Source organism: Mandrillus leucophaeus, unplaced genomic scaffold, assembly GCF_000951045.1.
Source record: "Mandrillus leucophaeus isolate KB7577 unplaced genomic scaffold, Mleu.le_1.0 Scaffold39, whole genome shotgun sequence".
Classification (NCBI taxonomy): domain Eukaryota; kingdom Metazoa; phylum Chordata; class Mammalia; order Primates; family Cercopithecidae; genus Mandrillus; species Mandrillus leucophaeus.
The window spans coordinates 5,761,844-5,787,382 of record NW_012104142.1 but is presented as its reverse complement, the minus strand read 5'-3'; the positions used below and the strand labels follow the sequence as shown (position 1 = coordinate 5,787,382).

The window sequence follows — 25,539 nt, the reverse complement described above, 5'->3', positions numbered from 1 at the left end:
GATAAGTTGGAGGAAACTCTGAGACAAGTTGTATTAAATGGTAGCTATTGTGGTTCCTTGAAATGTGAACCCACTGTAAATGACAGGGACACTTACTGTATCCACAAACACCGCCTCCCAGCCTCTGAAACCAAACTCGGGCTCAGACTGGGCAAAGACACTATTCAAAGAGAAGATAGGAGGAGTGACAATAAACATCACGCCAGGAGGGCAGCATTAAAATAAAAGAGACTCAAAGAGTCTCTCTTCTGACAAAGTTGCAAGGCTTGAATGAGAAGCCGCCACAGCTCAGCAGCCTTCACAGGGACAAGTACACTGCTGAGCACATGACTGGCCCTTTATCCAATTGCAGCTGAGTAACAGAACCAGTCCCGCTCCAATTTCTCAGAACTCATTCTTCATGGATTAGACAACAAGAACTTTATAGAAAACTGTACCTGTCATTTTTTCAACATTATCAATCCACTGGTTCTTCATGGTCTCAAAATGTTCATAAGCAGCTTGATTTCCAGGGTTCCTAAGTAAGATACGAGCAGCCGAGACCACCTGACAATGACAAAACACCTTTAAACACCAGAGCACCCTCGCTCTCCAAATACAAACCTTCAGCCAAGCTTTCTCCTTTTTACCTACAGATGGCACTGTAAAGCCAGAAAGTGGCAAGTCTCTTTTTAGGCTGAACATAGGAGGTTTGGTCTCAATAGCTCCCCAGAATGGGCCCTTCACAGGAAGGTTTTACCATCACAGACTTATTTTAAGAAGGTAATAAAGTGACAAAGTAAATGAGTGTCCACTTGATACTTCAGAAGAACATACACAAAACTGGCATATGTTTAAACACTTGGTATCAACCCATCTTAAAAATCACCATTAAGAAAGATACCAAAAAGTACTCAAAACTGATTTATAAATAATATAAAGAAAAAATCCTCACAATAACCCCATGAGAGAGACAGGACAGTTAATATCTCTACTTTAGAGATGCAAAAACCAAGTCTCAGAAAATTTAAGTGACTTGCTCAAGAGGTCCTGGCCAGTCAGTTACAGCATTTGGGGAAAAAAAGGATTAACATTTGCTACATATCAGGTAAGATACAGGCTGTACATGCATATTCTTAATCCAAATAGAGTCCATTAGGAAGGAGTTAGCTCCATGTTACAGATGAGAGACGAAGCATCAAGAACACAGAGGACTCGGCTGGGCGCAGTGGCTCATACCTGTAATCCCAGCACTTTGGGAGGCCGAGGCAGGTGGATCACTTGAGGTCAGGAGTTTGAGACCAGCCTGGCCAACATGGTGAAACCCAATCTCTACTAAAAATACAAAAAATTAGCCGAGTGTGGTGGCATATGCCTGTAACCCTAGCTACCGGGGAGGCTGAGGCAAGAGAATTGCTTGAACCCAGGAGGCGGAGGTTGCAGTGACCCGAGATCATGCCACTGCACTCCAGCCTGAGCAACAAAGCGAGACTCCATCTCAAAAAACAAAAGAAAAGATCACAGAGGACTCAAGTCCAGATCTGTCTCCAGAGTCCTCATTTTTTCTATAATTGAAAAAAGCCTAGATTGTAAGTCTAGATTCCTGTTTCTCTTTTTTAGGAATCTCAGTTTCATATTGAAATTGTGTTTTATGTTCCATGTTTTATGGGAGCTTTTAAAGAGTGTTAGACATGCTTGTAGCTTATAAAAAATTGTGTAAAAGTTGGACAAGTTAAAAAGCTGAACAAGAGGATCTAATTTATTAACACACCACATGGGCAAAAGTTTAATGATTTAGAGACATGCTCATTTCCCCCATATCTCCTCACAAGTTCACAGTATCACAAATTTGTAAAGTCTAGCATAGTTCTGAATATATCACAGGCACTCAATAAATGTCTGAATAAATAAATGAAAAAATAATGAATTTTCTATAATTTGAATAGAAGAAAAATTGTATAAACATTGCACTAATGTTGAGCTAATATTTTTAAGAAAACCTATCACATAGTAGACTTTTCATAACTGTCCAATTTGGTTTTTTCCCAATCTTCTTTTGCTCCCAAACTTACTAGCCATGCCTTGTTACACAATAAGTAGAAAAAAGAAAGTAAGTTGTAGAAACAGCTCAATATGAAAAAAATAAATTAATTAATTAAGAAAAAAAACTCTCACAAAGATGTGGAGAAAATATATAAACCCTAAATTAAAACAAAGTAGCCTCTTAAGATTATCCAAGCCAGCCGAGGTAGCTCATGCCTGTAATCTCAGCACTTGGGAGGCCGAGGTGGGCAGATCACGAGGGCAGGAGTTTGAGACCAGCCTGGCCAACATGGAGAAACCCCATCTCTACTAAAAATACAAAAATTAGCCAGGCATGGTGGCGCACACCTGTAATCCCAGCTACTCGGGAGGCTGAGTCAGGAGAATCACTTGAACCCAAGAAGTGGAGGTTGCAGTGAGCTGAGATTGCACCATTGCACCCCAGCCTGGGCAACAAGAGCAAAACTCTGTCTCAAAAAAAAAAAAAAAAAAAAAAATTATCCAAATATTTTCCTAGTTATGTATGTATGTGGCAAGGGGATTGCTTTACTAATTTTTTCTACTTTCAAAACTAATAAATAGTCTTTGTAAAAAGAAATTCAAACGTTATGAAAATGTATAAAGATAGTGACAGGGTCTTGCTCTGTCACCCCAGGCTGGAGTGCAATGGGGCAGTTTGGCAGCCTCAACCTTGGGAGCTCAAATAATCCTCCCACCTCAGCCTCACAAGTAGCTGGGTTCACAGGCATGCACCACCACACCCAGCTAATTTTTTTTTTGGTAGAGTCGGGGTCTCGCTATATTGCCCAGGCTGGTCTCAAACTCCAAAGCTCAAGCAGTCCTCCTGCCTCACCGTCCCAAAGTGCCGGAATTATAAGTGTGAGCTACTGGCCTGGCCTGTATATGTTTTCTTATGCTGTCTTACATTAAGTATTCAAAAATGTATAGAAACTGTTCTGTAATTAACTTTCTTTACTGAACACTGTATGAGGAGTGAGCAAAACCCAACCTGGGGTGTGAGTTCTCGGGCCGTCTTCACTGAGGCCTGAATGCCTTCCACTGTTGATTTATTAGCAGTACCAACCGCAGCCGCCTTCTCAGCCGTAGCACCAAGCTTTCCTGAATGGTTTTCAAAGTTAGCTGCCCTCTCATCAAATACCTTGAAGAAAAAACAGACATTAAGAACATTTATTTCAATCAAATGGGTCAGGTAGCCTAAGAAAAAGTCTCTTCCTTTCAGTAGGGGCAGCAACTGCTCAAAGACTTTAGAGATGACATCAAACCCTAGTTAATAAAACAACAGTCAAACTCCAAATCCTGGCCTTGATGGATCTCCTCAGACGTTTAGCCATCACCATCATCTGCAAATGCACACATACACACTCACACACACACATGCACATACCCTTCATTTCCAGTTCAACCAGTGCTTACCAGGTACAAGCAAGAGCATTATATACTCTGCAGTAATTTGCTGAATGTGAAGACTAAACAACCCCCTTCTCAAAAGCTTATCTTCTAGTTTGAGGAAGATAGTCAAACCCACTCCAGACTCTATTGTAGGTGGCTGGGTACGTTAAAAGCCAAGAACATCCACACCTTCCTAAACTAAGCTCCAACCTCCCCAGAGCAGCATCCTTCATATATCCCATTACCATTAATGTTGTAAAAACTCTGCCCTTGACCTCCAAGGGAAAAACGATAGCTCGTGCTCATGCTTAGGCCTCAGGGCAAGGATGACTGATTTTATTAACCCCAAATGCAAAACCATCTACTTAATTGTTCATTCAGTTCTCAAATTTTAAAAAAGTTAACGTTTCCTTTCACTGTGCAAGGTTGCATACCGTGGAGGGGACTATTTAACTTACCTAAAATAGCAAGAGATCTTTGGTCATTTGTTAGAATAGATTCTTGCAAAAGCTTATCTTCTTCAAACTAGAAGATAAGCTTTTGAGAATGGGGGTTATTTAGTCTTCACATTCAGTTAATTACTTACCGCACTATTAGAACTGATGCTTCCGAACAGCACTGGGTCAGGTTTATACATTACACGAACATGTCTGCAGCTGCCAGGTGGAATGCATCCTCTCTTTTGTCTCCTTCTGCCTAACTTGGAGACCACTTCTGGCTCTAGACAATCTCTAAAGTTCTCTTGGTTCAATAGCAAGTTCCAATATCATTGCCAGTGTTCTGTGTCTATCCTCTCAAGTCTCTTCCCCACGCCAGCCTCTTGTTTGGATTCAGCTACATGGGTTCCTGCCATTTAATGCTCAGAATCTCTGCCTAAAATCCCTCATCTCCTAGCCTCCTTCTTGTGGCCTCAGTTCTTTCACCCTAGCTGGTCTCCCACACTCTGGATCTTCTGGGCTTTTACCTACCTAATATCCTTGGTTGACCATCTCAATGCCAGACCATGACTGCTGCTCCTTCTGATTTAACTAACTGCTTAACTTGCTTTTCTCATCACTCAACCAAAACTTACTGAGCACCTACTATGTGCCAGACCCTGAGACAGGTGCTGAGGATACAAAAATGAGTAAGACACAATATCCTCATCTCAAGGAACTCACAGCCCAGTGAGAAAAAAGCACTCGAAAACAGATTTACAATACAGTGTGCTATGTACAATAATAAAACTAAGCACTGATATTACAGGAACAAAGAAAAAGTACTTAACCTCTCTAGGAAGCAAAGGATTATAGGATGAAGGATAAATAGTAATTCACCAAAAAAGAAGGGGAAGATAATTACACAGAAAAAACAAAGACATGGAAAAGACAGACTATGCAGGAAACCACAAGCAACTAGGTATAGCTAGGGCCAGAAATGAGAGGGAGCAGTTTGTGGGAAACAGGTATCGGAAGTGTCAGAGCTAGATCACAGAGCTCTGGCCTTATCCTCTGTGAAAGGGCAGGCACCACTGAAGGGTTTAAGCAGGAGAATGTCAGAGTTAGGTTGTATTTTTATTTGACTGATGGCCTAGTGAAAGAGTCAAAGAAGACCAGTTAGAGCTATACAATCATATAGGCAGCGGGGGACTAGGAACAGAATTAGAGCTATGGCAACATGAACAGAAAACGGATGTGAGATTAAATGAGCATACCTTAGTTGTTGATTTGTATGAACGGGTGCGGGGAAGGGAAAAGTCAATGACAACTCACAAATTTCCAAGACAGAACAGAAGGACAACATATGCTGAGGTAACTAGGAAGCCTATAGGTGTAGAGGCCCACCTAGCTGTATCTACTAGCATGAAAGAGAAGTCTAGAATGAAAAAAATAGCAAATCATCTCAGCCTAAGGGAGCAATCAGCTGAAATGCCTAGTAAGTCAGGTTATAGAAAGAAAACTGGGGTAATCGTCGCATAATAACAAAAACCTCCACCTACCAGTTCTACACTGTCTTGGGTACCTGACGCAAACCCGTTCTCCTTCGCTGCCAATACTATAAAGGCTGGAAAACCAAATACTCGCTTTCCTGAACTCCTTTGCAGTTGGTGGTCATGAGACAGAGTTCAAGCCAATGAGGTATAGCAAAGCTCTCCTAGACAATTTCTAGGAAAGCCTCTATTTTCACTCATTCAGCACCAACAATGTGGCAGGCACTGTTCCAAGAAGGGGGAATAAGGTAATGACAGAATAAAGTCCCTACCTGTATGGAGTTTTCATGGTAATGGTAGGAAGACAGACAAACCAAAAATGAAAAATGGGTAAATACATTAAATGTTGATAAATGCTAAGGAAAAAAGTAGGATATGGAGATGAAGAAATCCATGGAGATAGTAGTTGGGGTGGGGTTGTTATCTTAGTGGTCACCCAAAAGTGATATTTCAGTAGAAAGCTGAAGAAAGACAGTAACTAATAGATATAGTTATCTGGAGAAGACTGGAACAAACAAGTGCAAAGGCCCCAAGGTTAGAACATATAAACACACACTAGGAATACAATTCAAGGAGGTACATACAGATGTAGCCTGAGGGGGAAGAGTGGTACCACACGAGGGCAAAGAAGTGGATGGGGACCAGATCCAGTGGTGTGCTGAAGCCACTTGTACAGACTCATGGCAGCTCACAGGAGCCAAACGTGTCCATCTCTTCCCAACTCAGGTTTCAGTGACTTCATGTTGAAACAGCCACCGTGGGAATATTTACATAAGGGAAATCAACAAACATTACAAATCAAGGTTTTTTGTTTTCCTGGAGAGTTGGTTTACCAGCACATCACTGGCAATCCTCTTCATTGTTAGCACTCTGGTTTTACTCTGGGATAGCGGGAAGTCATTGGAAGGGTTTGAGTATAAGAATGACATCAATTGATTTAAAAAGATCATCCTGACTCAAAAGGCACAGTTGTGACTGGAGTACCCCCATTCTTCATTTCTTCCTGCCTTTAACATGATGCCATCCCACACCCTGAGAAAATGACCTAGAAAATCACAGAAATGCCAGCTTTCATGATATTTAGTTGCTGAACCAATGCCAAAGCTACCAACTTCCATGTTTCTTGGTTTGTGATGAAAACAAACCCGGTTGTTTTAATCTCTGATGGTCAGGTCTTCTCTTGCTTGCAACTAAAGATATTCCCAACTGATACATGTGGAGACTAAAAGTAGAGATGGTAGGGCTTTCCCTGTTCAGCTCTTCCACCCCTCATCTAGTTTCCCAACCACTGATCCCGATGTACACTGTAATCACATTTCAACTTTACATATACCTATAGCGCAGGCCAACAGAAAAATGGAAGACCTCAGATACCCACCTCTTCCCTATCAGGTGCGTCAGGAGGGGCCGTGGCTGCCACTGCCAACAGCTTGATGGGAGTTGTGGTATCACTGAAAACATCTGACACTTCCTGAGTCATGGCCTCCTGCATCCGAGCTTTTAGATCCTTAAAAACATTGTTTACATATGAAAATGTCCAGATATATCCTCAAAGCATATCTACTAATGCCCTTACTTCACTGACATTCATTCATCTATTCAGTCTTTCCTTCAATAAATATTTATTGTTAACTGTGTACAAAGCACTGAGCTATTACAGAACAGATGTAATTTATGAATCCTGCCCTCTAAGACATTAGTGGTGTAGAAGAAATAAGACATGACCCACATGTCCCTAGAGATTGTTCCACTCAATCAAGGAATTCTATTTCCTTTCTTGGTGGCCTCTATGAAATGATACTGAGAATCATGAGGTTGAGCCCAAAGAAGGCCCAGAGATGAGCTAGAATTCCATACCATTGCCAGTGCTGGCAGGGCCTGATAATGATCACAGTAACTGTAAGGATTGTTTGGTGGATGTAGTGTCAAATTTCTAAGCAATTTATTATCTTAAGAAGAAAGAAATCAAGAATGGGAACTTTTTAAATCCAGGTTTTTTCAATTAAGTTTTCTAGAAAAACTCAATAACAAATATCTGTATCAATTTCTAAACATGGGTCTAAATAAGAGTATTCTTAGAAGCCATGAACAAGCTCTTTTCATAGTCATCACATTTAGTCCAATTTAAGTTTTCTGGATTTATATAAAGAAGTCTCCATCACCCTCATTGTTTCCCAAGGTGGGCGGCATAAACTAGCTGGTGATACCTGAGATAATTTTAGGTGTTACATGAGCAAATGTTTTTATTTTAATAATTATGTGTTTCTTTTAAAGGATAATAGGAAAAAATACAACTAGCTTACCAAACCCAAGATTTCAGGATTATTACAAAGTTTTATTTTACTTATTTATTTATTTATTTGAAACAGAGTCTCACTCCGTCACCTAGGCTGGAGTGCAATGACATGATCTTCAACCTCTGCCTCCCAGATTCAAGTGATTCTCCCACCTCAGCCTCCCAAGTAGCTGGGATTACAGGCGTGCACCACCATGCCCAGGCCACAGAGTTTTCTCTTAAATAAATTTAAGTTTTAAAAAGAAGTCCATTTTAAGAAAAATATTGGCTAAATAAAAGTACAGATGATATGTGGATAGAGCAAAAATCACAACAGGGCTCTTGACTGAGTGGAATTTGGAAAACAAATTTAGTTGCTACTATATACCAGCAAGCTTTTTCCTAATAAGCTCTAGATTTCCTTGTATCTTTGGTCACACTCTTTTCATTTTTCCTAGATGCCAGAAATTATGTATTTTTCAAATCTCTCTCTTCCTTCCCTCATCTTTCAATAATAGGAAGCATAAAAAGTGAAATGATATGTGCTCCTGACTTCTACCTTTAAGGAGTCCTGGAGCTGAGATGCAAGTGCTCGCGCCTGAGGACTCTCCCCTTCCCCTCTGGCAGCCAGGTCAGCCAGCTGGGCTGTCAGCTGGTCCACTCGGTCACACTTGGCGAGAAGATCTTGCCGATAAGGCCCCATCATTACATTAGCCAGACGATGCCCTTCGGCCACAAGCCCCCGGATGGCAGCCTGACCTGGACCAAGAGAAAAACCATGAAACTTACAAGACCCAGAGGAGACAATTACAATGCCATTCTGCAGTGTGGTGCAGTGTGGTGTCTTGCTCTATCACCCAGGCTGGAGTGCAGTGGCATAACAACAGCTCACTGCAGCCCTGACCTCCTGGCTCAAGCAATCCCTCCCACCACAGCCTCTCAAGTAGCTGGGACTACAAGTGTGCACCACCATACCTGGCTAATTGGTTTTTTTAAAGAGACAAGGTCTCACTATATTACCCAGGCTGGTCTCGAACCCCTAAGCTCAGACGATCCACCCACCTCAGCCTCCCAAAATGCTGGGATTACAGGCATGAGCCACCACACCCAGCCAGTTCTTTTTAACACTTTATTTTTATTTCACTATATTTTAAAATCGTGATCTAAAATCTATGTAATATTTTATCATATTAACCATAATTATTTCACAAGTCAGTTGTTATTAAACATTTATGCTGTATACAACTTAATATGTTTATTATTAAACATATATTCCTGTATGCAACTTCTTAGAAAGATCTCTAATTATTTGTTAGAAAAAAAATCCCTTAATTTCCTGAGTCAATAGGTATGAACTTTGTTTAAAGCTCTTGACATCTAATACCAAATTTAGAAAGTTTGTACTAATTTATTTCTCCAGCAAATTATACATGTGCCCAACGCTCCAACTCCTCACAACACTGGGTATAACTAACTTAGAATTTTGTCTTTTTTTTTTTTTTAAGAGACATGGTCTCTCTCTGTCACTGAGGTTAGAATGCAGTAGTGTGATCATAGCTCACTACAGCCTGTAACTCCTGGTCTCAAGTGATCCTCCCGCCTCAGCCTCCCAAGTAGCTGGGAAGGTGTGACTACAGGTGAGCATCACTATGCCCAGCTAATTCTTTATCTTTTTATTTTTGAGGAGAAAGGGTCTTGCTGTGTTGCTCGGCTGATCTCAAACTCCTGGGTGCAAGTGATCCTCCCACCTTAGCCTCCCAAAGCACTGGGATTACAAACATGAGCCGCCATGCCTGGCCCACTTCCTGATTACATCACAGGAATTTTACTGGCTGCATTTGGAAATGTAATCACAGTTACTTATCAACAGCTAAAGAACCCTTACCTAATTACAGATGTTACAGGACCCCTATCAACATCTTGCTTATTTGCACTGAGACCAATCTAATGGGGTTTAGTGCACTGCTGCCCTTACCGACTCCACGGTCATCCACTGTGGGATTATCAATCCACCGCTGTGCTTGCTCAATCTTGCCCTCAAGGTGTACAGCTGCTTTAGCGGGTCTGCTGTTGGCCACAGCCCGGTTGGTTTTGGTCTGCAGGTTCTGCAGGGCCGTGGCCACCTGTTTGGCCAAGGCTCGAGCCTCTGGGGAATCTCCTTTCCCCCTGCAGAGAAAAAGACAGCCATCCTGTCACACATAAACACTGTTTACATTGAGATCACTTAGCTGTTAATGACAAATGCTAATAAGATGACAAATTGCTCATGATTACTATTAATTTGGTTTGAAAGGAGTGGTTTATTTATTTGGCCCTTACATAAAAAATTAATAATTTACATTTAGATGATTTTGTCCTAGTTAAGACATTAAATATGAGTTTGCATCAGTGAAGCTCAAATCAATCATTTGGTTAGCTGAGCTCAATCAATCATGACTAGGTTAGCTGCATCCTCTGCCTGCCAACTCTGAAAGCACTAGTTCCCTCTGGAACTGGGTGGGCCCAGGCAGCCATGTTTGTTGTAGGAGCGGCTGAAGTAGTTATAGTCGAACTAGTAGTAGTACTATCTATCTTTTGAGTCCTAATTCTGCCAAGTACGTTGCAAGTAATTTTTTGTTGTTTGTTTTTTGTTTTGAGAGGGGTTTCGCTCCATCACCCTGGCTGGAATGCAGTGGTGAGATCATGGCTCACAGCAGGCTTGACATCCCAGGTCTCACTGCAGCAATCCTCCTACCTCAGCCTTCCATGTAGCTGGGACTACAGGCATACACCACCACACCTGGCTAATTTTAAAAAAAAAAACATTTCTTAGAGAAAGGAAACATTCTCCCAATGTTTCCCAAGCTGGTCTTGAACTCCTGGGCTTAAGTGATCCTACCACCTGGGCCTCCCAAAGTCCTGTGCTGGGATTACAGGCATGACCTACCACACCCGGTCAAAAGCAGTTGTCTAATATTATTTAATCCTTACAACAACCCTATGATGTAAATAACAGTATTATCCTCATTACTAAAGAAACGAAGGTACGAGGTTGGATAACTTGCCCAATGTCCCATTACTTACTTTGATAGAGTCAGGATTCAAACCCAGCACTGTGACTTCAGAGTCTCCACTCTGTTTTGTTTTGTTTTGTTTTGAGATGGAGTCTCGCTGTGTCACCCAGGCTGGAGTGCAATGGCACGACCTCGGCTCACTGCAACCTCCGCCTCTCGGATTCAAGCTATTCTCTTGTCTCAGCCTCCTGAGTAGTTAGGATTATAGGTGCCCACCACCACACTCAGCAATTTTTTTAATTTTTAGTAGAAATGGGATTTCACTATGTTGACTGGGCTGCTCTCGAACTCCTGACCTTGAGTGATCCACCCACCTCAGCCTCCCAAAGCGCTAGAATTACAGGCATGAGCCACCACGCCCAGCCTTCATTCTTAAACTACTATACATTTGGTATCACATAATCCCCAGTCCTTGCCATAACTGATTAAACTGGGTGGTTATCTACCTCAAGGACAAGATATCCACAGTCAGGCAAGGCACTCAATTAGATTCTGGGGGTTCTCAAAGTCCAGTATGGATAAAAGTCACTGGAGATCTTATTTTTAAATACAGATTGTTAAACCCACCATCAAAAGAGATTTGGATTAAGTATGTCTGGGGTGGGGTCAAGGGGTCTGCAATTTTAACAATCTTCTCAGATGATTCTTAGGCAGGTAACCCTGGGTCCATACTTCAAAAACACTGCATAGTCAACCAGTGAGGAGATCTGGAGCTGGAAAATGATTAGGCCTGGGCCATGGTAGCTCACAGCCGGAGACAAACCTCCAGATAAATAAACTAAGTCAACACACAGGGTGAAACAGACATAGAGGATCCCACACAGTGATTAAGAGGTGAATGGAGGGGCTTCCCATTGCCACAATATCTGGCCACGTTCAAGCTATTGGATTTGATGAGGTGCCTCTATTTTCAATAATCCTCTACTTTTTACTTGACCAGGACCTTCCAACCAAAGAACCTCAACCAAGTACCAACACAGAAATAAAAAGACAACCACAATTATATCACAAAGAAAAAAACTGCCCCCAAAACCTTACTCCAAAGACTTCAAATTCTAACCATTATAAAAATACAAAGAATCTGACTCATTTTCCATCTCAGGTCCTCTCAGCCATAGAAAGGTAACTTTCTGGTTAACTTTATCTGTCTCATCTGTAAAAATAAAAATAATAGGCTGGGTGTGGTAGCTCATGCCTGTAATCCCAGGACTTTGGGAGGCCGAGGCAGGTAGATCATGAGGTCAAGAGATTAAGATCATCCTGGCCAACATGGTGAAACCCCATCTCTACTAAAAATACAAAAATTTAGCTGGGCGTGGTGGTGCATGCCTGTGGTCCCAGCTACTCGAGAGGCTGAGGCAGGAGACTCGCTTGACCTCAGCAGGTGGAGGATGCAGTGAGCCAAGATCGCACCACTGCACTCCAGCCTGGCAGCAGAGTGAGACTCCATCTCAAAAATAAATAAATAAATAAAACAAATACATAAATAAAAATAATAGCCCATCTGCCAGAAGAGCTAATTTAGATTCTCTCTCTCTCTCTCTCTCTCTCTCTCTCTCTTTTTTTCTGAGACAGAGTCTCGCTCTGTCACCCAGGCACAATCTCAGTTTAATGCAACCTCCACTTCCTGCGTTTAAGCTATTCTCTTGCCTCAGCCTCTGAGTAGCTGGGATTACAGGTACCCACCACCAGGCCTGGCTAATTTTTGTATTTTTTTAGTAGAGACGGGGTTTCACCATGTTGGCCAGGCTGGCAGACTGATCTTGAACTCCTGACCTCAAGTGATCCACACACCCTCAGCCTCCCCAAGTGCTGAGATTAGAGGCCTGAGCTACCTTGCCCAGCTTAGATACTCTCTTAAGAGTTCCTTTATGATTCTAAATTTTTGTAACATTCTCCTTTATAAAGTTGAACAAAGAGGGTCTTTAACATGACTCTGATCGTGGCTACTCCTGGCAAGAGGTTACACAGATGTATGTTTATGTGTGTGCTACAGTATTAAGTAATGATGGCATGAATGACCACACATGAAGGTCTGCTGTTAGCACCATTACCATTCATTACCTCTTCATCATTAAGAAACATTAAAGAGTACCTAGCATATATATGGACTTACATTAGGTCCTAAGAGTATAGACAGCAAATTTTACATTTGACATTAAACCCTTCCTTAGTGTTATTTTAGCATGTGCTGCAGGGGTTTTATTCTTAAAAGTGAAAAATATCTATTGGAAGAAGAAAGCAGTTAGGTGCAGTGGCTCATGCCTGTAATCCCAAAACTTTGGAAAGCTGAAGTGGGAGGATTGCTTGAGCCCTTGAGTTTGAGACTAGCCCTGACAACATAGTGACACCCCATCTCTACAAAAAATAAAAAAATTAGCCAGGCATGGTGGCACGTGCCTGTAGTCCCAGCTGCTCCAGAGGCTGAAGTGGAAGGATGGCTTGAGCCTGGGAGTTCAAAGCTGCAGTGACGCATAGTCATGCCGCTGCACTCCAGCGTGGGTGGCAGAGTGAGACCATATCTCAAAAAAAAAAAAAAAGGAAATATCCCTTTTCCATATCATCAAAGTAGGTGCCATGAGAGCCTTTAGGAGAGAAGGCTGTGGAGAGGCTGTTGTTATAAGAAAAATCATCCAGGAAATGTAATTTAAGTATCTTCTATACTTACTACTTACAAAATAACATTGCTGGGGAAGGAGGAAAGTACCTTCTTATGCTTCTTCCCTTCCACATACACATAGGAGTCTTTTCATACCTAGCCACAAAAATTATTTTCCTCTTATGTATGAGAAACAGATAGGTCATAAACATGATGTATCAAAGCAAGCCCTAGCTTAGAAATTTAAAAAGCATCTCAAAAAAGGAGTTCTTATCTTCCTAAATTTATCAATTTATAACTATGTGACCAGCAATAAGTCATTAAACCTCAGTTACATCAGTGATACAACAAATTAACATCTGACCTAGAATCGATGAGAATATAGTGGAGGAGCATCGTAAGTGCATTTAACCTAGGGGAGTTGAAATATGTATGAAGAAAGAAAGACAGGGAGAGGGAAGGGAGAGAGAAAGAGAGAGAAGAAAAGATATGAAAAGGCAATTTAAGGGTTAAATACATACTGTCTTCGTAGATCTGCTAATTTAGAAGTCAGAGCAGATATTTCTCCAAGGGAACGTAGAATGTCATCTCTTTCTTTAGGATCATCACATAATTCTGCTATTTTCCGAGCTTCAGCCAAAGCCCCTCGAATCTGCTCTTCTCCTTCTGGTCCACCATTTGGATCTGCAAGCCAGTTCTACACACAGAAACGGAGAAGCAGCACACTGTGATCTACTCACAAACTCCACTCTACTAAACTTAACCAGGCCAGAAGAAGGATTTCAAAAGTAATACACCAGTAATCATTTTTATAATGCTGGTCTTAATTATTGTACAGAGGTTCTTAGATAAGATGAACTCAATCTCTCATCTTTTTAAAATCAATTTTTTCATGCCCATTAGCATAAAATATCTTCCCAAGCTTTATCTCATCTCTGAATTAACCACACCTTATTAGTTCCTCAGTTCCTCAAACATGTGTGTTTGTGAAATGCTTGAAAATCATTTTACAGTAGAGCAGTATCAGAAAACTTTAACCCCTAAACATTACAATGACCAAAGAGTTGTGAATTCTGGGACAAGGAATAGTTTTAATGTACTGCAATCTATATCAGGAACTAGGATTCCCTTGGTACTCTGAGTGCTTACTTTTAACTAATTGAAGTGCTGTAAATTAAGATCTTTATTTCAAAACACAAATAAATATTTGTCTAAACCTGTGGTGGTAAAGGAGGTGTTAACATTGGTAAGTGCCAGAAGTCACTCATCACTTAGAAACCATTATCCAACCACAGTAAATGATAAGAGACAGAGAAGAAAGATAGGATATTTATGATTTAGGATATTTACGAAACATTTCTCTTTCTCTTTTATTTCCCACCCCTCTTGAAAATCACCATCACTACCTGAGCAGCATCAATCTTCTTTGCAATGCTCTGCTTTGAGTTGGTCATGGCTTCCAGCTTGCGAGCTGCATTTTCCACTTTTGCTGTGAGCACATCAAGACCCTGAGATACCTGCTGAGCTTTCTGCATGGCCACCGGTGAGGATCCTTGTCCTCTGCTCAAAACAGACATATGCTGTCATTGTACACCCTCAAATACTTAATGACAAAATATTCCCAATAGCACAGTACATGTGGTTTTCGTGAACATGCTTGGCTTTTTCCTTTTCCCCAGTAAATCTGGGACAGCACAAGAAAACAGACATAAACAAAGCAAGATGCCCAAATCACGTACTTTTTCTTTTAAAAATGCACATTAGCTTCATGGAACTGCATAACCACTTTGAAGACCAGGCCAGCAAATTTTGATAATGATTCTCCTCTTGGTAGTGATTACATAATCAAATCTAAACTTCAGTGGGAAAATGTGCTGGTGATCTTATTGCTAAGGAGGGCTTTGTTACCATAGTAATGTGTGCTTCTGAAATAAATAGTCCATTAAATTGTCTTCTTATGGGCAAGTATACATTGAAAATGTTTCAGGAGGCAGCACGCATAGTGTTAATGAAAGTGTACCATAGTGGGAACAAGCAGATCTGTGTTCAAATCTTGATTCTTGGTACCTGTGGAACCTTGTTTATGATGTTTAACCTCCCTGGGTTTCCGTTTTCTAACTTATATAATGAAGGTAACATATAATGAAGGTAGGTAATACATTTAATACATTTTCCCCACTTATGGAGTGGCTTCAAGCATCAAAATAATATACTTGAAAACACTGGCAATAAAGCTATACGAATATACAACCTACTAATATTACTGAATTATCATCATTTTTATAATGAACCTAATGATAATCTTAAATGCCTACCTTCCACTCCTAGGCAATCCATAAATATATAAATACCGAAACTAGCTAATACTGGGCACATGTTGATAGGAAACCACTGTTTCCCACCAAGTTCCTAAAGAACTGATTTCACTATTTTCCTCTCTCAGAAATGATACGCTATTCCTACCAAAAATGATATGAGTTCATGGAAACTTGTTTCTCTATTTACTTTCCCTATTTCTTTGTTTTGCCCTCATTTTACGATCCAGATTGTTTTAATCCAAGCAGCCTGGTAATCCCAATGATAGGGGCGGTAACTTTACCATTTGGTAGAATGGCATGGCTGATTATCCTAATCAGAACTTCTAATTTTAGGATAAACTCCAAAATATCTTTGCTTCCCTTCATAATAGTATAGATCTGTCATTCATCTATCTGGCCTCTGTGGGTTTTTTTTTTTTTTGGTTTTTTTGTTTGTTTGTTTGTTTTTTGAGACAAAGTCTCACTGTTGTCCAGGCTGGAATGAAGTGGCGCGATCTTGGGAGGCAGTGGTTGCAATGAGCCAAGACGGCAATTCTCCTACCTCAGCCTCCCAAGTAGTTCAAGTAATTCTCCTGCCTCGGCCTCCCTAGTAGCTGAGATTACAGGCGTGTGCCACCATACCTGGCTAATTTTTGTATTTTTAGTAGAGATAGGGTTTCACAATGCTGGCCAAGTTGGTCTCGAACTCCCAACTTCAAGAGATCCACCTGCTTCAGCCTCCCAAAGTGCTGGGATTACAGGTGTGAGCCACTGTGCCCAGTCTATCTAGCCTCTTTTTAAAATTCTTCTGTTTTTCATCTGTACCAAAACTTGAGGTAATGAATTCATTCATTTACTGCTCGGTATATAAAAGGTATATATACACCTTTTCCTTGAAGTTGAGGCCTTCCTTTTATGTGGCAGAAGAGGGAAGACTTTTAGGAAACATAGTCTTTAGGATTTAATTTGCTTTTTTTCTTCAGATCTACTACTTCATGATGAGAGATCTTTTTGGTAAAAGTCCAACTGTATATTACAAAGTAATAACTTCTCTGAGGCTGGAAATGCAGAAATTCCAACTGTGAAAAAGTAAAACTATTTATGGGCTACACAGTTTTTTCATTCAAAATAGAAAGTTTTTATTGAGTCCTATGGGGGTAAAAATATATACTAGCAACCTAGAAACCTGTGTGACTTAATATCAAGAAGAAATTCTTACTGTATTCTTACTGTATTTCTTACTGTATTTCAGCCACTAAAATATTAAATAGCTGGGTACACTTAAGAAAGGACTACAGGGAGATAACTTTCTAATCTTTCATCAGGAAAGGATACTGCAGGCTCCACTGTGAAGCAGGACCATAGTTACCCTTCACTGTTCTAGCCTTTTCTCTTTACAGATTAACGGTGGAACCCCTACAATAGCTACCTCATTCTCTTGCTCATACTCATCTTTCTCTACACACATACAACTGTGTATTTGAGAATTCCAAGTGAAAACTGGCGACCACACTGGGAAAAGGCTGCAGACAAAAGACACAAAAGTGAGAAATCAGAAGAGCCAAGAATCCTGTCAAACTGCACTGGCGTTTCTCTGAATGAGAACAAAACTTCTTTTTGTCTTTTTGCTGAGTTCTTGCCATGCTCATGACAGAGGAGACTGCTTCTCAGCAGGAGAAAAGATTCACTGAATTCAATGAGATCACATTTATTTAAGCTGTTTCTTTCCCCTTCAACATAAAGACTCAACCTGAAATTCCTGGAGCTTCCAGGGCTACAGGGAATCCATGAACCTCTAGAAATTATATATAACATTGTATGGGCATGTTTATATACATCTTTTTAGGTTAAGGATGAATGTTTTCATCAGATGATAGAAGTGATCTTGGTCCAAAAAAGGTTAAGAACCACTCCTTTAAGATCTGCATTCTTGGCCAGGCACAGTGGCTCACACCCGTAATCCCAGCACTTTGGGAGGCTGAGGTAGGTGGGTCACTTGAGGTCAGGAGTTCAAGACCAGCCTGACCAACATGGTGAAACCATGTCTCTACTAAAATACAAAAATTAGGCAGGCATGGTGGCACATGCCTGTAATCCCAGGTACTCAGGAGGCTGAGGCAGCAGAATCGCTTGAACCCAGGAGGCGGAAGTTGCAGTGAGCTGAGATCGTGCCATTGCACTCCAGCCTGGGCAACAAGAGCGAAACTCCATCTCAAAGAAATAAAATAAAATAACATAACATAACATAAGATAAGATAAAATAAAATAAAATAAAATAAATAAAATAAAATAAAATAAAATAAAATAAGATCTGCACTTATGCCTATTGCACTAATATTGGAGACCAGGTATAACAGTGCACTGCATGTAGAGGAGTGTTTCTGGGCCCTGTTTGTATGCAGACCTTGTGTATCCCAATTATCTCATGATGTTTCATGAGTGTCTCATCCTATTCCAAGTTTTCGTAATGTCCATACCATAAAATTATATAAAAATGAGGATCTTTTAGAACTTCATTATCACTATGGATGAATTCATTTGTATGAATTCCAAACAAATTTATATTATATTGAGTTTTCTCAATAGCAAACTATGTGTATTTAGTTTATGGGGAGAAAAGCTCTAAAGGCCAAGGCTTTAGGAGGGTAAAAGGAAAGTAAATAATTATGAAACCAAATAAATAATCATGAAAAGGAAACTCAAAAAAGCCCAGAAATTACCAACTTAGAGGATAACCGAGTTAAATGATATTTTTATGAGGTGAAATAATTCCAGTGTTTTCACTCTATGTTTCTTTCTCCCCACCCTTCGTAAAATGTATTTACTCAAGCCAGACTTCACCACTGCCCCTTATTTTTCATAAGCCTATGGCTAGAAAATTAAAAACTAGATTTGTGTTTCAGTTTCAATTATGGAACAAGTTTCAACTTTGTTATTAGGCATTTGTATATTTTAAAAGCTCAAGCCAGGAGTGATGGCTCACGCCTTTAATCTCAACACTTTGGGAGGATCACTTGAGGCCAGGAGTTTGAGACCACAAAACATAGCAAGACCTTATCTCTACAAAATATTTAAACACTAGCCAAGCATAGTGGCATATGCCTATAGTTCTATCTACTCAGGAGGCTGAAGAAGGAATATTGCTTCAGCCCAGGAGTTCAAAGTTACAGTGAACAATGATCATACCACTGCACTTCAGCCTGGGTGACAGAGCAAGACTATGTCATTAAAAATAAAAAATTTGGCCGGGCATGGTGGCTCACACCTATAATCCCAGCACTTTGGGAGGCCGAGGCGGGCAGATCACCTAAAGCCAGAAGTTCAAGACCAGCCTGACCAACATGGAGAAACCCCGTCTCTACTAAAAATGTAAACTTAGTCAGGCATGGTGGTGCATTCCTGAAATCCCAGCTACTCAGGAGGCTGAGGCAGGAGAATCACTTGAACCCAGGAGGCAAAGGTTGCAGTGAGCCAAGATCGCACCATTGCACTCCAGCCTGGGCAACAAGAGCAAAACTCTCATCTCAAAACAATAAAAAATAAAAATAAAAAATTTGGCAGGTCATGGTGGCTCATGCCTGTAATCCCAACACTTTTGGAAGCCAAAACAGGTGGATCACCTGAGAATTTCAGACCAGCCTGGCCAACACAGTAAAACCCTGTCTCTACTAAAATTACAAAAAATTAGCCGAGTGTGGCAGCACATGCCTGTGATCCCAGCTACTTGGGAGGTTAAGGCAGGAGAATTGCTTGAGCCTGGGAGGCAGGGGTTGCAGTGAGCTGAGATCGTACCACTGCACACCAGCCTGGGTGACAGAGTGAGACTCTATCTCAAAATAAATAAATAAATAAATAAATAAATAAATAAATAAATAAATAATTTAAAACATGTTTTAAATGAAGTCAGGCCAGGCATGCTGGCTCACACCTGTAATCCCAGCACTTTGGGAGGCCGAGGCGAATGGATCACCTGAGGCCAGGAGTTCAAGACCAGCCTGGCCAACCTGGCAAAACCCCATCTCTACTAAAAATACAAAAATTAGCCAGGCGTGGCCGGGCACGGTGGCTCACTCCTGTAATCCCAGCACTTTGGGAGGCCGAGGCAGGCAGATCACAAGGTCAGGAGTTCAAGACCAGCCTGGCCAAGATGGTGAAACCCCATCTCTACTAAAAATACAAAAATTAGCTGGGCATGGTGGCGGGCACCTGTAATCCCAGCTACTCAGGAGGCTGAGGCAGCGAACTGCTTGAACCATGGAGTCAGAGGTTGCAGTCACCCAAGATCCTGCCACTGCACTCCAGCCTGAAGACAGAGTGAGACTGTCTCAAACAAACAAACAAAAAAAATTACCCGGGTGTGATGGCAGGTGCCTATAATCCCAGCTACCCAGGAGGCTAAGGCAGGAGAATCTCTTGAACCTGGGAGGTGGAGGTTGCGGTGAGCCAAGATCACACCACCGCACTCCAGTCTGGGTGACAGTGAGACTCTATCTCAAAAAATAATAAATAAATAAATAAATAAATAAAGTCAGCAAAGGGAAAGATCACCTCCATCTCAAAAGAATTTAATAGACGATATTATCTCTGTTATTTACTAGCCAAATAAATAACTCAAAACTGGCAGAGGCTTGTTTTCTGAATCACCCTGTTAGGAATGAGTTACCCACTACTGCTCTGTAAGGACAGAAGAACTTTACCTGGCACGGAGGTCAGCCACTTGATCAGTCATCTGCCCTAGCATTTTGCAGGTTCCCAGAATCTCCCTGCGTTCTTTGCCTGCACAGAGTTCACCAACTTTTCCAGCTTCATCTAAGATCTGTCTGATGGCCTGCTCACCAGCATCCCCTAAAATAAACAGATATTCAATATCTACACTGTTGACACATTCATTATTTAGAGAGGATACTTTACAAGTCATTTCATTCACCAAGGAATGGATGATTTTAAACAAGAGGAGTGAATAGAAGGCAACGTATCTAATAGCTAACAGCCAAGCAGTGCCCTTAAACCATAGGGGGAGGTTTCAACCACAGACACTGTGAAAAAAGATACTTGGAACCATATCTATTTGGAGATACTAAGTAGCTTGTGGTAAGAATATGGATGATGAAAACAGACTCTAACAATTTAATAGTATTTAGGACCTCCAACCTCCTTTAGGTTTTTCACACTCATTCAAATATTAATCTAAAACAGAATAAATATTGTATTAGAAAATCAATAAAGCCTAGTGCAATAACCTATTTGGGTCTTATCTTTATACAGTCAACTTCACTTCCCAATTCTCACTGGCATCATGATTTGATCTGCTTAATTAAGTAGTCTATTGAGATAAATGGAAGTCTGCTCAATTGGAACTGGAAGAGAAGAACCTTTATTGAAAATAATTACCTTTTGGATTCAGGGAAGGGGAGGACGAATAATTTTGCAAAGAATGCCCAGCTCAGTGTGACTTACTCCTCCATGATTAGAGGTGATCGAATCTATTTCCTTCATCCTTTTAAGGCCTACTACTTGTTTCAGTTACTCAAAACTATCAGATAATGGGGTATTCCCCATAATGTTACAGTAGTTCTCTCAGATGATGAGATTATGGGAGAATTTCTTTCTTTCTTTCTTTCATTTGCTTGGTTTTTAGCTTATCATTGTATCTATCAGAAAAGCAGAACTAAAGGGTTACCTGGGAAGGCACTAGGGTCATGGAGCCAATCTTTGGCCTGGTTCAGTTTGGAGTCTATGGAGGCCAATGCTCTCTTCATGGCTTCAGTGTCCTTTTGGAAAGAAATCCCACAATTACTTTCTTTGCAAAAGTTGAGATACCATGATACAAAGTAAGACAGAGAAGAAGTTACAGCATTAACATACATAGCTAAGGTAGTCAGTCCTACAAAGGCCTTAAAAATATTGTCACCACACCACAATTCTCATTTCTGTCAAAATGCAGCATCTTGCATGCAAATCTTCAGTTAATTCTACTCTGTTGCTAAACAGAGTAGAATTGGGCTCCCTATTGCTAAAACTGTGAAAACTGGTAAAATTGCTCAAGCCAGAATATGTTTAATGTCTTCAGCAGGAAAAAGCCCTGTTGTCACATGCCTCATTATCAGCCTTTCCACTAGTCAACATTCATCTACTGCAGCCTTGCCAAAGCCCCTCCCACTTCAGGGAAGCCTCATTAGTATGTGGTGCCACAAATCACAGTTCTTTTACATCTTGTTTTGAAATGCACACGCTGGATGATGTTTCACTATATTCAATTAACCTGAAAAACTTGGAATTACTGGTTGGAAGAAACAATTGAAAATGTTAATCTAGCAATTTAATTTTAATTCCACAAATAAACCCCTCAAAGTAATATAATTTAAAAGTGTTTTCTGACCTTCCCTGCTATTCCTCATTCTTAGTTCCCTTACCATCCCTCACCTGGAAGAAGATGCAGGATAGAATAAATGGGTCTCAGCTTATTGTTTACAACCAGGATTCATGAGGACTATCAGGAAACTAGCATAAAATCTCCCAGGATATACCAGGAGAAGCTGAAACAACAGACTAATCACTTTAAATATATATAAGTATTTCAGTAAATGTTTTAAAATACATAAAAACACAGAGAACAGTATAACACCAGCCATCTCTTAAGTCTCTATTTAGCATCTTCAAAGACCATCTATCTTCCTTTTTGCTGTAGGAAACTGACTCTTACAGAGTTAAGCGATCAAAGCACAAAGTTAACCTCTAAAATTCTAGACAATGTTCTAGCTTCAGTTTCCAATCCTGCACAACTGGGGTTCTTAAAAGTGTTGCACCACTAGTTTTCCACACGGGGGCACCAGGAGCACCCCCACTTCCAATTCAAAAAAGACTCAGCACTATCACAAATAAGCATTGGCAGCACCCATAGTTAGGCTCAAGGTCCACAACTGTTCCAAAGCACCTATTCAAAAGATAGATCTCTCAACTGTAGGAATCCCTCCTTCCCCTTCTAAACAGACACAGATTATTCTCCTGTTGAATCCTTAGCTATTTGAGGCTCTAAATAGCAAATTCTCAGCTATAGCAATGAAAAAGAAGTGAACTAAATTACCGAAAAAATTGAAAATAAAATATTTTTATTATCAAGTTATATGTAACTATAGTAGCTGTCAATAAAAGGCACAGTCATAAGAAGATTCATTTCAAAATCCACTTGTAATTAGAAGAAGATATGTGGTATTTTTTAAGTGCTTTGATTCTCAAATGGCTTGAATATCAGCAAATCTCTCCTATCATGTCTTACATTAATTTGTGCAGAAAACCTTGCCTTCAAAATTAATGCAAAGGTCAGCTTTAGCTTAATTCCAAATTAACAAGACCTGAATCAATAACTTTTTAAAAGAATCTGAGGCCAGGCAACTCCTAACCTCAGAGAACTGGGTAGCCTTCAGGATCTAACACAGGTTATCTAGGCATAGGTTTTCTTTTAATCACAAACTCTTACTTAGGAAGTGTGTGCACATCCTGGAGAAAATTATGTCAGTGTAAAAATATTTCACTTAAAACCTGTTAAACCATTTTCCTAACACACTTTTATTTTCAGTGAGAAAAGCAATAGGTATTTATTACATTTCAAAAATCTAAATTCAAAGGGAAACGAAGGTCAGAAATTTTTATGTCTACTCTAGCATTAAAGGCTACTAGTTTGGAAACTAAATTCAACTGACATGCATTGAATGTAATATGCCTTCCCTGCATGTTAGGTTCTGTTTTAGCTACTTTCCCCCTCCTTACCTCATTGAATCTCAAATTTAAATGTCATTTAAATAATACTATAAATTAAGTTTATGGGAACTCACTCCTACAAACCTAATTTGATGTCAGGTTTATTGACTCCAAACCTCATTGCTTATCAAATGAAACAAGATTTTTTTTTTTCTTTTACCAAGGAGAGTTGCTAAAGATTCTACTAATCTCCTACAATAGTCAGCAAATCTCTGCCTTGTCAGTTTTGACTTTGGTTAATACTGCAGAGAAAATAAGCTCCAGAAATCAAATTCATAATCTACAGTAACAAAAATGACTGCTTTTATTCTCCAATGCCCAAAAATGATTTGAAACACAATGGAAAAAAATGGTTCTTGTCTATTCAGCATCCTCAAAAATCATTTCTTTTTTTCTCCTCAATAAAGCTCTAATGGCCAGTACTGCAAGGAAAGAATGTAATTCTCAGGAAGTGAGTAATTTACTGCTCAGTGGGAGGTGTGACACCATCAAGAAGTTAACATGAAGAGATGTTCATTTTCCCCTAAAAGAAACCAATAGCCAATTTTGAATGAAGCTGCATTTAATAACTGGGACTTTCAATAAGTTACCAAAGTTTTTAACAGCATTAATTTTAGACAATTTTGGAGATTTAAAACAATAACTGAAAGAGCCATCTTAAATTCTTTCTGGAACACAGTAGGTTATAAGTAATCATTTTATTTTAGTCATATCTAGTAAAAACAAATGTGTTTAAGGTAATTTTTTTCCTCCTAAGACTTTCACATATATTTCTTTTGAAAGGCAGTCTTTATGATAGAATTGACAGAATTCTGTCATAAGCATATAAGTATACAAACAATGAATATGACATAAACAAATTCGCTGGACAACTAGGACAGAAGTCAATTTGGGGATATATTTATAAAGGGTGAAAATAATCATAACCCTTGTGGTCAGCCATGCTATGTACCACAAAGCATTTTGCTAAACCTTGTCATGTAGGTCTGTAAGTATCCACAGTATAATTCAGATATGAAATAGAGGAGAGAAAAACTGTACCTTCATTTGAGTATTCTTCTCTATAAAAACTCAACTTTGGGAAAAAGAAAAGTCTCTACCAATTTCTTATCTGTTTTTGCTTTGTTTTTCAGGGGAGTTGTGGGTGTTGAAAGAGTGAAGTATAAAGAGACCAGGTCTAGTCATGTGGCTTCGGGGACAGCTGGCCTGAATCTATCTGGGTACTCCCCCCCATGTTATTCTCCTTCTTACCATAAAATTCTTATGAATTTATGTTTTAAATGAAAAAAATACAGTGCCTTGGCACTCTTCCCTACATATCAAAAGATGGAACGACAACCTAAACCATTTGTACATGCTTTCCTAGGAACTGAAACACTGCTAAAATTAAATAGTTTAGGCCTCAGAACACCTGTGAATAATAATGACCTCCTTCTATGAACAGTCAAGAGAAACTTCAGTTAAAAAAGTGAAGTCCTGCAATCCTAAGCTCTTGAAAATTTTAAATATGGGGAATAAAGACCCCTCTCCATGACTGCCCACCATACTCTCCCTTCTCCCTCCACTAACACCTCCCTTCCCACTCCATCCCCTTTCTGACCTCATTTCCACCCACAAGTCAATGTTTTAAACCAGATGTTTCTGGTTTAAGATGTTTCTGGAAAGTATAGGTTGGGCAGTAGAACAAAATCTTACAAACTACATTTAAACAAAAGAAAGCTGTCTGGTCCTAAGACTTCATGCAAGTTACCTTCTCTGGGTCTCAATTCCTCATCTCTAAGAATACCTTCCCGGCTCTAAAAATCTATGCTGCCTATGACTGCATGATCAGATGTACCAACCAAAGATAACTGAGATCAGAAGGGAAACATCAATTTATTTTGGGATTTTCTCCTCATGGGAGCAGGGAGATAAAATATCATAAATGCCTGAATTAACTATTTATCTCAAGCTCTTACAGATATTTCATTCTATTAGCTGCTAAAAACAAAACACTAGAACACTTGCTCATAGAAAGCCCACAAATGACCTTTTTTTTTTTTATTTTTATTTTTTTAACAAATCAACTCGTAAATCCCAATGGTCTGCAAGTAAGGGGTAGTATTACGCGATCACAAGTTCTAACCAACATTTCCTGCCTTTGTTAAGTTTGGTAT

The 25,539-nt window shown here is 40.0% G+C and overlaps 1 protein-coding gene across 2 annotated transcripts in view; it reads right to left on the bottom strand.

Annotated features, from left to right (window-relative positions):
• VCL (vinculin) overlaps nucleotides 1-25,539 on the bottom strand; it is a 142,107-nt gene that overhangs the window by 15,002 nt on the left and 101,566 nt on the right. For both annotated transcript variants that reach the window (XM_011991163.1, XM_011991164.1), the window contains exons 7-15: nucleotides 21,306-21,396; nucleotides 20,323-20,470; nucleotides 14,735-14,888; nucleotides 13,850-14,025; nucleotides 9,652-9,842; nucleotides 8,236-8,435; nucleotides 6,780-6,908; nucleotides 3,032-3,181; nucleotides 438-546 (exon numbers count right to left, since the gene is read on the bottom strand). In XM_011991163.1, coding sequence (XP_011846553.1) covers nucleotides 438-546; nucleotides 3,032-3,181; nucleotides 6,780-6,908; nucleotides 8,236-8,435; nucleotides 9,652-9,842; nucleotides 13,850-14,025; nucleotides 14,735-14,888; nucleotides 20,323-20,470; nucleotides 21,306-21,396 — 1,348 coding nt within the window. The remainder of the gene's footprint in view (nucleotides 1-437; nucleotides 547-3,031; nucleotides 3,182-6,779; nucleotides 6,909-8,235; nucleotides 8,436-9,651; nucleotides 9,843-13,849; nucleotides 14,026-14,734; nucleotides 14,889-20,322; nucleotides 20,471-21,305; nucleotides 21,397-25,539) is intronic.